General features: G+C 40.2%; 1 protein-coding gene across 1 annotated transcript; it reads right to left on the reverse strand.

Annotated features, from left to right (window-relative positions):
- Positions 1–2,605: 2,605 nt before the first annotated feature.
- On the reverse strand, positions 2,606–9,865 carry LOC142066354 (arylacetamide deacetylase-like 4). Its single transcript, XM_075113671.1, has 4 exons — positions 9,629–9,865; positions 5,118–5,334; positions 4,275–4,338; positions 2,606–3,536 (listed from the first exon to the last, which is right to left on the reverse strand). The coding sequence occupies exons 1-4, from the start codon at positions 9,782–9,784 to the stop codon at positions 2,759–2,761; spliced, it is 1,215 nt and encodes a 404-aa protein (XP_074969772.1). The 5' UTR covers positions 9,785–9,865; the 3' UTR covers positions 2,606–2,758.
- Positions 9,866–14,113: the final 4,248 nt, after the last annotated feature.

Genomic DNA, 14,113 nt, shown 5'->3' on the forward strand with positions numbered 1-14,113 from the left:
GCCTAGACACCAGCTAAAGAAATGTGGCTCATGTCCACGTTATTTAAGGTTAATACCTCTGGAGCGGGCCAGCCTTGTCCACACCCTGTTACCGCCTGGAGGGCACCATGGCACGGTCTGTCTCTTTACTCAGGATGCAAACTCTAGAGTAAGTGATCACCTCAGGCATACTCACCTTCCCTTTTGGCAGGAACTAGGTGTTTCTGTCAGATGGGAATAAACTGTCCCATCTAATCAAACTTCTTTCTGAAGTTTATATTTTCTAAGTTCTTCATAGGCAAAGACTCCTTGATAACCTATCAGTTATCTGGGTAAAAAACCCCAAAGAGCTGTAGTATCTTCAACATGTCTTCTTTGGGTTTTGATACCCATGAGAGATTTGACAGCCTTTTTCTTTGTCTTAGTCTGACTTCTGTATTTTAGTGTGAGGAATGTAGTCTTCTAGCATTTTATGTACAAACTGCCACCAATGTCAATGGAGCAAGTAAAACTCAACCTATTATTGGGATAGGTTGCCCGTATGAAATACAGGCAGCATTCAAAAAACGGTGTTAACTGATATGCGTGCCTAGAAATCAGGAAAATCTTGCAGAAGATTTTTTTGGGCTTCTTACTTATTCAAGTTGTATTCATTCAGAAAAGCCATATGGAAGAGCCCTGTAAAATTTCCTCTTTTTCCTGACTATACTATGTGGGTGTAAGTAAATGTCATTCATGTTGTTCTGGCAGGCTTTATTTGCTCATATGCTGAATATAAATAGCACAGCCATGCAGAGCATTGCAGAATGTCCTGTTGTTTGTAGGGTGTCTTCTTCTGTCTGAACACTTACCCATACATAACTGTCTGCAGCATGCTTTGCTTTTGATTATAGTTTAAATATGCCAGTGGTGGGCAGAAAATATGTACAATAATATCAGATAAAAACATTATTATTTTTAAATGATAGAGCTAGAAAGTTCCCTGAGAAGAAAGGAAGTAATTCATAGTGTGGGTAGTGTCCCAGGTATTAATTCAAGCAAAGATGATCAGAAGTTTTGACTAAGTAAGGTTGCATCCCAGGCCTGCTTCCATTTCTGCATGGAAACACATCATGCCTTCAGGTATAACTTACTGAAGAATTTAAGATACTAGAGTCTAATGACATGATAAATTATTATAATGCAGGTTATAAGATTATAATAAAAACAAAGAGGAAACAGTTACACTGTGAGACATTCACCTCAAGAGAACAGTGTCATTAAAATGTTTACTGGCATTTCTTGGCAATACTTGCTTACATTTCTAAGAGAATATCCTTACATATTTATTATGCCTTTTTTTAATTGTTTTACTTGATCATTCATCTCATCTTGTGAACAGTTTAAGATCAATGTGAACTTTGATCCCCGCCCCCCCCCCCTCTTCTTTTTTCTCTGCCATGGCTCTTGTTGTGGTTTAACCCAGCAGGCGTAAGCCCCACACAGGCGCGCGCTCGCTCCCCCCACAGTGGGATGGGGGAGAGAATCAGAAGGGTAAAAGTGAGAAAACTCCTGGGTTGAGATAAAGCCAGTTGAACAGGGAAAGCAAAGGCCACGTGCACCAGCACAGCAAGCCAAGGAGTTCCTTCACCCCTCCCCGTGGGCAGGCGGGTGCTCAGCCACCCCCAGCACAGCAGGGCTCCATGGCGTGTAGCGGTGACTGGGGAAGGCAAACGCCATCGCTGCCAGCGTCCCCCCTTCCCCCTCCTTCCCCCAGCTCCGTGTGCTGGGCATGGCGCCGTGCGGTGTGGGACAGCCCTGGGGTCGGTTGGGGTCACTGTCCCGGCCGTGTCCCCTCCCAGCCCCTTGTGCCCCCAGCCCCTTGCTGCTGGGGTGGGGTGAGGGGCAGGAAAGGCCTTGGCTCTGCGCAAGCCCTGCTCAGCGGGAACGGAACCATCCCTGGGCTATCGGCGCTGTTGCCAGCACAAATCCAAACCACAGCCCCATACCAGCTTCTGTGGAGGAAATGAGCTCTGGCCCAGCCAAAACCAGCACACACTTTACAGTGTCCCTCTATGAGAAAGTGCTTCCTGCTTCAGACAGTGCAGGCCTACAGGAAATACAAGCTCTTTGTAAGGTAACTGATATTACTGTGTATTTCCATATGTCTTTATCATATATATAAAAGGTATATGAGTGATTTTTTTAATAGGTGTTGTGTTCCTTAACCAATACTTTTTTATAACATCTGTAGTTCCGGGGTTAACTCTTTTCCTGACCTCGTCTCCTTTCCTTCCACTTCTTTCTTTTATGTCTATGTTCACATCTTTTCTGCTATATTCAGTTCTCTGTAAGCTTGCCTCAAATTCACCTTTCACCAGATCTAGGCTTTGATAAATCATTGGCCTTGCTCATTATACACTTAACCTGTAGATTCATGCCCTGTTACCTGCCCTAAGTTGTCCTCAAATTGCGGTTTGTGTTTTAATATCACCAGAACTTTATTGAGCCAAACTGCATTGCAAAACACTTGCCATGGGGACCAGATCTTTTATAGGCACAGGAGAAAACTCTGAAGAGGTGGTAGAGGAAAGAAAGGTAAGTTCCCCAGATTTTGCCTCTTATAAGAGAAAATGAAGCAAAAGCCATCACCGAATCAATTTATTGGGCAAAAAAAAGACAGATGCAATGCAGAAATTTAAGATGATGATTTAAGAAAAGGAAAATTGAGGAAGTTTTTTAAAAATCATTGCAAACAATAAGAGAGAGGTATCAGGAAAGGAAAGTGAGAAATGAAATTTTACATCAATCTCAGAAAGTTTACTATCTTTTCCAGGCCTTTATTTCCAGATCGGAATGCTGTCATCGCCCCAATAACGGCTAAGAATAAAGTTCCATGGAATCCCTCTTGCAGATGGCACCAGGTCACTTTTATACCATGATCCTCTAATCGTTTCTTGTACAGCAGTCCATCATCTCTAAGCACATCAAATTCACAGGTCAAAATGAAAGCCTCAGGAAGCTGAGCAATAACACTGTCTTCAGCTAGCAGTGGTGAAAAAACAGGGTCAAACACAGCCTTGACCTGTGTATAGATTTCTTCTGAGAATGGATGTGTTGTAGTTGGTTTGTAGCCTCTTGTTTTAAACTCGTGAGGGATGTGGTCAGGACTTACCCATTTCTGATACTTCAGTTGCAAATCTTCTGGAACATGACAGCCTTTAAGTGATGCTTCCGCAAACGACAAGTCTTTATTAATATATTTCAAACCAAGAGCAAGCACTCGTTCCTTAAACAAAATGGGGACTTGCTCATTCTGCTGGTAAGAAGGCAAATTAAAGTCCACACACTGGAGAAAAGGATATATTAGAATTTGTGCTCTCAGCTTTGGGAGATCTTTTCTGTTCACCAGTGCTTGGGCAACAGCCGCAGTGAGTGTACCTCCACTGCTATCTCCACAGATGATAATGCGAGAAGGGTCTACTCCATAATCTTGTACAGTCCTCATAAAGTGTATGGTGGCAGTGAGACAGTCCTCAAACTGGGTTGGATATGGATGCTCAGGAGCTAAGCGATACCTAAATAGGAGTGAAAGTGTTTTAACACAGTCATATCTAGTGAGCGATCCCATTGCCATCTTTTCATTCATGCATTTCATTCTGACGATAGGAAAATATTCTGAGGTTATAATTACAGCAATAGAATTGATCGTAATTATTGCTTTTGCTTAATTATTTGCTTTTATTGTTAATGTCTGGGGGAGTCAGTATGCTATTCTATCTTTGCAAAATACTTCCTTACCTATCGTTCAGGTGACTGAAGGCACATGCTGAGTTATTGAAGAATTAGGTGGCAAGGCGGGTGTGTATGAATCAGTTATCAGCAGTTCTAGTTAGAAATTGAAGTGAACATTTCCCAACAAATTTTTAGAGAATATGAGCGTAGAAAATTGATAGTGAAAATCTGAAAGGTTTTCAGTGGTTTTCTGTAAGTTGAATTCTCTATAAACAGAATCAACAAGAGTTAATGGTTCTTCAATTATTTTAGGAAACAAAAACATCCTCACCTCTCAGTGGTGGCTACAAATTATAAAATGACTAGAATGGATTTTATTTGGAAATAAGCAAGTGTGGATTAGTTGACTAACTCTTCCTAAGAGTAATAAGTGCTGGTGAAACACACAGGATCATTAAATAGAAGTACTGTATGCACTTCACAAGGAACTTGGCTTGCGGTGACAATGCATTAAAGACTTGTGAACCTAGAAGGAGGCACAAATGGCTACCATGTTGTGTGGATGAACTGACTCCACTTACCCAACAGACACAACCACTGAATTGCTTTTTCTAGCGAAATAGCGGCACGTTCTTTCATAGGCCCCTGCAAAACAAAATTATTTCAATGGAGTTGTAACTTGCTTTAAAAATAAGTTGAATGAAAATATTTTGAAATTCTTATCTCTATTCTATGATTAGTGCTACCCTGTAATTCTCTTACTGTGGCATGGTCTAATCTGGGCAATCCTCACAATTTCATTACGTCTGTGGGAGTCTTCTTGCCAGTAAGAAACCTGGAATTTACACCAATGCATTGTTTCAGTCTCCCCTTTGAGAAGTTAGTTAATAGAAAGCACTGCTGCCACTTCTAAAGTGGTATTGAAGATGAGAAGTTATTTAAAAAAAACCCAAACACAAAAGCCCCTCCTAAACCTAGCACAGGGATTTTTCTTGTGCATAGGCCACCATCTAATCTCTTATTCCTTTCCATTTCAAATGCCAAAACGTATTTTTGACTTGTTTTGCTACAATAAATACACACAGCAGTATACACACATACACACGAGCTTGAACACGCATGTGAACACAAACTGAGTTCTTTAAAATAAGAAATAAAATTCTAATGAGATTTTTAACTTTCCTTGTAAGCATGAGGGGGAAGAAGGAAGAAAACTTCCTTCTTGTTACAAATGATCAGAGAATAAAAGTTTTAGATATGCAACCTGTATAAAGATAATTTAACATGATTCTGCTGTCCTAAAATTATTTTTATTATTTATAATGCATAACCTACTAACTCTTCTTGTCATTTGGAAAATGCCATGTCAGATTGGAAGCTACACAGAATTTGTAGTTATAGCTCATACTATATATATTACTTACGAATGCTTCCAAACTGTCCAATTCCTCCATGAAAATAAATGATTCCTCTTCTTTGGCCAGTGGTTGATACTTTTGGCTGGTAAATTCTTACTTTAACCTTTTCAAACCTTAAATCCTTGATAAAAAGATGCTTGTCTTTTAATGGTGGTATTCCATCCATTGCAATCCTCATGACATGGACCTCTGAGGTGATACCTAATTTTTCCAAAAATTTTGCCTGTTAATAAAGGGAAAGAAACCACAACTTAGTGTAAATTTCCATCTTACCTGGAGGTTGATCATGCAAAATTTAGAATTCCATGGACAATTCAAACTTTGTCTCCTGATGGTTCTAACAGTGAAGTTATGATGATGATTTGGATACATCTTCATTGTAATGTAACATCTGCCAAAATTTGAAATTCAAGGAGCAGTAGATTTGACAGGAATGGATGAACTTACGTTCTGTAGCTGCCTGTGTCCATGCTCCTCCAAAAGCAAGGCCTTTCAGCCTGGGGGAAAGCTGGCCTGAGAGTTGCTTTCACAGAAGTGTAGTAACTGGGCTTATTAATCCCATTTTATGTCTCCAGCAAAAATGTTACCAGTACTATATAGTGGAACACAGGGTTAGCTTTGGTGGTAATTTCTAGATTACATGAGAAATGTTAGGTGAGAGCATGGTGTTCTTCAAATTATTTCATTCTTCAGTGGTGAAATCCTGACTTAGTTCTTATCAGTAGGAAAAAAATCAAACTATTAATAGTAGATAAAAGAGTGTGTCAAATACTTCACCTTGTCAGGTGTTTAAGTAGCCGTGTGCCTGAACAAAGTAAGGAGAGAGTAGTGACAGCATTTTAGACTTCAGCTTCGGGTGAGGAAACGTGGCTAATACTTCAGTTTCCCAAACTCACACTACTTTTTAACTTGCAGACAAAAAATTCTGTAGCATCTACCACAGCTGGCCTCCTGAACAAGAATAGCTTTGAACCTTAGCTTGATCCTCTCACAGCTCAGTGATTCTTGCTTAAACACTCAGGCTGATGATTCTTCTGTCACTCTGAGCTAGTCTACTTCATTGCATCTGGATGGCTTTAAGCAGTTTCAGTTGTCTGCTCTAGTCTATTCCTGCTCAAGATGAAAAATATGAGGCAGTAGCACTATATTTCCACTATATTGGATTAAATTTTGTACTTTTCTTCTTCAGTAGTACGCTCCTATAATGAGTAATTTAATTTGTTGTGTTGCCGTTATCCATGCATATGTATTTCAAAAATAATTGCATATACAAAAGTATATGCTGCATGTAGCTTAAAAACCCACAGTAAGTCTAGTGGCTTTCACTTCATATTTCATAGACCTCATGTAGCTCAGTAATGCGGTCCTGTTAAATTTGATGTAGGTTTCCTATTCTAGCCCATTTGAGAAGCTGACCCTGTGTGCAGGAAGGATCATCTTGTGGCCGAGTTTCAGTCTTGTACTCGTTCCTTTTGCAGAACTCCTGTATGGTGTCCATGGGAAAATAATTTCGTTTCTTTAATCCCCCTATTCCCTCTGGTATTTTCCTTCCCCACACTACTACTTTTGTAACAGTAAAGCTTAAATCTGTAAGTAACTATATTGTTTGTACATCTTTGTCCTGGAAATACTAAAAGATATGGAAGTCCTTAGTGTTGGCAGTCTGACAACAACCTTCAGTAGTTTTGCGGGTCAACTTTCATAGACATTGGCATTTATTGGTATTGCTTAGTTATTTCACTGTTGGCTGTGAATGTCTTCTGTGGGTTACCTGCAGCAACGCCCAGTTATGGCAGACATCCATAATTAGTATCATCACGCATAATCTTCATAGTTATTTCTGTTAATATGCAAGTGAAATTTAGTCTTGTGTGTTGTGTTGTCTTGTGTATTGTTTTAAGTTGTACAGTTCCTGTGAATAGAAGTTCTACAAGGCCCAGCAGAATTTGCATTTTTGCTTTGTTTTCTGATTCAAGTCAATTTTTTTTAGTATATATGCTCCCTCAAAGTGAAGTACTGGGTTTTGGCCTGCAGTTTCTGGAAAAAAGTGATCAGCTGCATGACAACTGCAAGACTGAGCTATGTGTACATAGAATATAGCTAGACTATGTATCACTGATTTCTGTATTACCAGAAATCCCACTTTCAGGATCTTCATGTTCATAAACTTGGTCTTTTGCCGGTGATTAACCAAGTCAGTCAAAAATGACCTACATTTTGAACTTTGTAAATAAGTGCGACTGCTTAGTAGTATAATTTGTAAACCAGTGCTTGGACAGTTCGGTTATATATTCGTTAAGGGTCTTCTAACACTGTAGCTGACATGACAGCTTGAAAATTAATAAAGGCTTGCAGGTACTGTAAGACAGTGGAAGTATGGGAGAGCGTTGTCTAGCTCAGCCTCTGCAGTCACGCTGAAGTGCAACAGTGTCTGGCATTCATGGTGAAATACAGAAAAACTGACCCCACCGGCAACAACTGGCATGGAGATTTCTGTGCACCAGGAGAAAAGCTGTGTAAGGGCTGAGTTAGCTTAGAAGTGCGAGTCCAGACATGTGTTCCAGCAAAGGGCTAGGGCCTGCAGCAACATGCGTATAGTAACGTCTGTGGGAGGGATATGACAGAGCCGTGCTATCCGTGGTGTTACGGTCCTTTGTTCTCTTTACACAGGTACAAAGGCCTGCTGGGCACACCCCAGAACTCACGTGAAGGGATTTTGAGCTAACCCTGCTACCTGAATCATTACTAGAACAAACTAGGTACAAGACGCTTGCAAACTATTAACACAGTAAGTAGCATAATTTCATCAGTCCCTCTGTTACCCAGACAGGACCAGTCATAAGTCCTCTGGCTGTTGTTTTGCTTTAAGGATATGCCAATTTTTCTTCTTATAGACTGAATATTAGATGAAAAAATAAAGGATGAGTTAATAGATTTTTCAGTGAATAAGTTTTATTAATGTTAAGATGTAGCTGGTTTTATTTAAGTATGTCTTCATAGGTGAATGCACACATTTCTTCATAAAAATCTATTAGATTGGGCACATTACTTCAAAATGATTTGCCTCCAGTAACTTCACATGTATCTTTTGTCCCAGCTGAAGACTGGATATGCTAGTAAACTTCAATTTTCCCTGCAGTTTTGACATCATGGGTTGTCATCCCTTGAAAGGGTTTGGCTACTTTGGCATAAGTAATTGGCCTAACAGCAATACCCAAGAGTTGCCGTGTGACTTGGACTTTACTTGCATTTAAACTTTTGTATAAGCATACATTAATATTGTTATCTTTCTGCTCCTTTGAGGTGATGTGGTACAGTGCTTTTGCTTCGCCTCTCACTGGCCAGGAGAAAGGATACAAAAAGGTAAGATCAGAAGTTCAAAACTACATTAATCACCAGCAAGTTTCTGAATTCTGCAGTTGCGTTTTTTACATATGAATTACACAAAGATAAAACTTTGGTGGATAAAGACTATTCATACAGTGTTTTGAAAACGTGGAAGTCCAAACATTGTATATTAGTTATAAGAAAATTTAATGTGACTTCTTATACTATCCTATTTTATTGCATTGCTGTACTATCATGGCAGTGTTCAGGCCTGGGTGGGACACGCCTCAAGAGACCTGATGAGTCACGTTCTTAGGAGCTTACTGGCTGCCTTCAAACTGAACTTAATAAGCAATGTAGCAGGAAAAGGGAGGAAGAAATAATAACATTAGAACATGGAACTGAGGTGAAATGTAATGCACAAGCCAAAGAAACTGAAGGGTTTTTTTTCACAAGTTAAACAACTAAAAGAAAAGAAGCTTGATTTAGATATCACAGAAGAAGTGGTTTTAAAGTGACAGAGGCAGCAGTTAATTCAGGAAATGATAACTGATGAACCAGAAAGACAAGTGGAAGTCACATTTTAGTTTTGAAGAGAAACAAGGATGGAAAACAAGGGAGGATCAAAAATGTGCCAAAAACAATGACACAGAATGACAGCTTTAACGTTGTGTACTATCTCAAAAAAGAAAATGATACAGACATATTGAAACCCAAAAGATGATAAATGTGGCAGCTGTCTTTGAGATGGCTCAGAAGTAGAGTGATGCAGTTGTAGGAGAGAACCAAGATCATGGACATTTAGTTGCTCATTTTCCAAATAAGCCCTGTGTTATACAGAGCAGGAGTTCCACACATACAGTGCAGCGAGCTTCTTAAGCCTTCCAGCACTGCACTGAGGCAACAGGATTAAAAAGCTAGAACACAGGCCAACATAAAAAAATGGGTATTACAGAGTCTGCAGAATTTTATTTTTTCAGTGCTGTTACCTTTGGTGCTGTGTAGCAAGCAGTAGAGTCTATTATACTCAGCTGAGCTGAAGGTATCTGCAGTGGTGCTCACATCACCAAATTAATCCAGTTGCATGTTTGCAGTATATTTAGACATTGATTCTAAAACACCTCACCAATCCATTATTCCTCTCTCAGAAATTACATTAAAAATTCCAGCTTTAATCAAGTTTTACTTACCAGACCAAACCCAAAGTTCAGGAGGTAATGCATAATGTAAAGCTTCTGGCGCTGACTAATTCCATGAGGGATTTCTGCCTTGGGGTGTTCATAATAGAATGCCATTGCCACCACGACAGTGAAAACCGCAAGAAAAATCGCTAGGAGGAGTTCCATTTCACTGGACTGTTAGGAGACAAATGGAAGAAACAGCTGTGACTTCCTTCCCCCTCTGACTGTTGAAGTATTTCTGAAGGTAAAGGCGCAGAATTAGCACTTGTTTTTATATGCCATCATCCAGCTTTTAAAAATGCCGATAGGAAGATGAAAACACGTGGCAATCAAACCATACAATTAAACAGACAGTAACAATTAGCCAAGGGAGGGCCTTGCATAAGCAGTTTTTCATATTTGTAGCTAACCTTTTTGAGTCTGTGCCCATCACCAGTGCTTGATATACCTTGTAGCGTCACTGCCAAGAGAAGACAAAAGCTTGTTATGTCTCTCCCTGTTCCTTGAATACAATCAAGTCTGTATTATTTCTGAGTTGTGTGAATTCCTGTGGAACAGGATGTCTTAGTAATCATCTTTGGAGTTGCTCAGTTTCTTGATTTATTGTGCCTCCACATCTTCTTCAGACTTTCAGTGAAATCAAGGTCTTAGTGTCGCAAACACATTTCATCATGTTTGATGACTGATACTGTACACTGCTATGCTGTTGCATCTTTGAGTCTAATGGAACCAGAAGCAGCTGCAGCCTGAAGTGTCGGTGCTTTGCATCTTGCTTCATCCTCCTTGATAGCTTTTCTTCAGCTGCTGAAAGCCTGTACCAACTGTTATGTTTGTTTGTATTGTGTTTGTTTTTTTAACAGCCTCTTGGTTGAGCCTTACAGTACTGCAGTCTCTGCCTTCTCATGAATATATTACTTACAGGTGTCATTCCAGGTGGAAATGTAATTCTAGCTGATGAAAACTAGGCTTGGACTTCATGGTTTCAGTGCTAGTAGCAATGACTAGACAGCAGCAGCCCGCTCGTTTCTGTATACTCTGCGGTGAGCTGTAGGATCTGTGCCTTCCTCTGGAACTAACATATATTTCAGTACAAATGATTAGTGATAAGATTTAACCTGAAACAAAAAAAATCTGTAAAGTAAAGCTTTTTCAGCTCATATAATGTCACCTTTGGGAACAGTGTCTTCGCCAGTCTGCTCAAACTGTGAAGGCAAAAGATTCTCTCTCTGAAAAATAGCAGTATGGGTAAAACGAGTGTGTAAAATTTTTCCATAAGGAAAAAAAAAGAGTACCAGGGATGAACTGACCTTGAGAGGTATATTAAAATGAAACTAAATGCAGAGAACCTCAGAGCTTTAGAATGCAGAATCCATGACCTGCATAGGAAAGAAGACCTCAGACTTGATTCCTGACTTTAGAAACTATTTATTACTTGTTCAAACAGGAAGGAACTTCATTTCCGAATCTGGTGATACATTCTCTGAGAAGAAGCCGATTTCATGTTCTGCTCCCTCTGCCCAAACCTTTTCTTCATTTTATCTAACAACTCTTTGTGGACTTCCATTTCTTGGTGTCCCCATTCCCTCTCCCTCCCTTGCCAGACAGTTGTTTACAGGTTTTTCTTTGTTCTTCCTCGGGGCAATTGATGCAGTCACCCAGCTTGATAAGGAGTGTTGGTGAAAGGCACATTGCTTGGTGGTGTACAGGGTTCAGCTTTCTTATAGCTCAGACAAGATCATTAGGAATTACTGTTACACAAAACATGGTTGCAGCTCCCTTCTTTAGCATTGAACAGTGAAAGTAATTCAGCTTTGTGCTAAACTGTGTTGTTCCAATGAGTTAGGTGTGGTCTAAGTATTCTTATCAGATTTGGCCCCTCTGGGGATCTAAGAAAGCTTCTGACATTGGTGACAGATCCTTTGTACCAAGGTTCTTACCACCTATTGTTCATCTGCCAGACATCACCCCCACGGATCCCCAAGGCTCCACACAAAGACTGGATGTGCTGGAATCAGCTGTAGAAGAAACAAACTAGTTGGTTCTTGAAGTAATGAACTGTTTTTCCCTTTAGGCATTGCAGATACACAGAGTAATACTTCATGTTTTATAAGCGTAGACTCAACTTTACAGTTTTCCAGTCAGTTGGAAGTTTTGACGGTTCTACAGTCACCCCAGGTTTGCAAGCTTGCTTGAGTCCCAGGATGGAGAACCACTCCCTAAATAATCTTTCAAATGTATACTCTCTCCAGTTTCTGATTTTTTAACCTTGCCTCTTGCTCCTGTAGGATAGACCAGAGGAATTGGTCCCTGAGGCCAAAATCTCATTTTGTCCTACCCCAGGAACTCCTTTTCATATTAATTTCTAGTGAAGAGCTAAATGTGCCTGAACTCTTGCCAATACTGTGCTGGCATCCTTAAGCTTTTCCTCTGTTGTGTAGGTGCACATGCTAGGGGAGACAGAGACTGAGCCAGTTGCAATGTAGCCTTCAGGCACTCCCAAGCACTCTCTGCCTGTCTCTAAATCACAGTGCTGATTAGGTGGCAACTAGGTGCTCCCTTGCGTAGGCTCGGATGTTGGGAAACGATGCAGAGAAGAGGTGGCTCCTTGACCCGGGAAGCTCCTTTGGAGTTCTGCAGAGCGTGAGAGCCACCTGGTGCTTGAGGTCTGAACTTGAAAACTGAACTAGCCCAGTCAAATCCTCACCAACATACTCGGCCGTTCGCTGCAAGCTTGTGCGCAAAGCACTGACAAGATCTGTTCATGGCTTATTCTGTGCAGTAACTTGTGTGTGCGCGATTACACATACGTGTGTATACACAAAATGTGTATCTGTGATCACAAAATGTGCTCTGTGATCTCTTTATGCATAATTCTGTGTGGAAAGACACTGGTGTGCATAATTCTGAGACTGCAAGTTTGTGCTTGATTGTGTTTTAAGTACTTGACTGTAGCTTGTTGAACGTGCTGACAGTGAAACGAGCACGCTGGCAGGAAGTGTCTGTGTAAAGAGGCTAATAAAAATTACGTTGCACCTCTCCCTAGAAAAAATAAGTATTTGAAATGAATGATGATTTTGAAAACTAATTCCGCAATTTGGAAACTATAAAATGTCTTGAACTGAACAAACATTCTATCTTAGCAATGCAAGACACAGAGCAATTAACTGTAATTAATTAAAATAAATTAAAGGACAGGGAGTTCCATGGAGGCAATTAGATCTTGCGACTTAATGAATTTCAGAAAATATGGCAGTCACAACTAGAAAAGGAATACATTGTGTCAGCACTTGCTGTGCTCTACTTCTCCATCTGCACTACTGTGGTTATAACCCTCAACAGATTAAAATGCCTGTGTTCAAGAGAGCTAATAATTCTGCTGACATATTCTAAAGATAGATTTATTAATATTCGTAGTAAATAGAGACCTGCTGATAAAGGACCATGGAAGAGTCTCAGGAGTAGATCAGTGTAGAGTTTGGACATTGGCCTGTAAATGAGACATGACTCCAGAGACTGAATAATGCAAGGAAAATAAGTACTGGACAGCTGAACTGTCAAGGAGTATAATACACGCTGCACTGAATGAGGTGTGTGTAAAATAACGTGTGTTTGTATGTGATCATCTCCCAGCTTAAAACATACAAAGTGGAATCGTGTGGACATCCTTAGTTCTGGCACTTCCAACCGTCTCTGCACTTGCAAAGAATCATCGAGAACAAACCTGGTATAGAAGATGCAAAGAATAGCGATACGTGAATAAAAGTGATCTTAAATACAGATCAGCCTAATGACTCTCACAGGCTTGGCTGTGAAGTTCATGAAGGCATACTCAAACTAACTTTAAGCCAGCTTGCTCATGTACAGGTAACGGCACAGCCATGGCGAAACAGCCATGGATTAATTGCTCAAATATTATCCAGCTTTTTGCAGAGCTTTTACAGCAGATACTGACTCTGCTGGTCTATCTTCAGCTACCAACATGTAAGCTGGTAAGCCAACCTTCGTCTTGAGATCGGAAACCAGAACGAATCCCCAGTTTCGCATCAGGCTGTATAACCAAGGCAAATCCTGTAATCCTCAAACAGCGGAACACAGGTACTTTCCTGTATTATTTACTCCTGGAAGAATTTCTTTGCTTGAAGAGTAAAGTGCTGTATACCCACAACAGGAAAAATGAAGTCAAATATCTATTGTGCCAAAAAAGCATGAAGAAACATAATTCCATTTTGCTGAGAGGGACTGGAGAACAAGAATTCACAAGTAACAACTTGTTGCTCCAGAGATTTGTAACTGCTAACTTGTCACCGTAATTAATTAATGTGGTGACAATGTGAAGAATTTAACCCAACATTTTCTTCCTACTCACAGTTTGGCTGGCAGAGATGTACTAACCTCTTTCCACACTTGTGCATAGATATTACAAGTGCAAGGTGGTTTCATAACAATGATGAAATATTTTACAAGTCCTGGGCATTGCGTGGCCAGCTGTTTTGA

This window comes from Phalacrocorax aristotelis, chromosome 19, assembly GCF_949628215.1.
Source record: "Phalacrocorax aristotelis chromosome 19, bGulAri2.1, whole genome shotgun sequence".
NCBI lineage: Eukaryota > Metazoa > Chordata > Aves > Suliformes > Phalacrocoracidae > Phalacrocorax > Phalacrocorax aristotelis.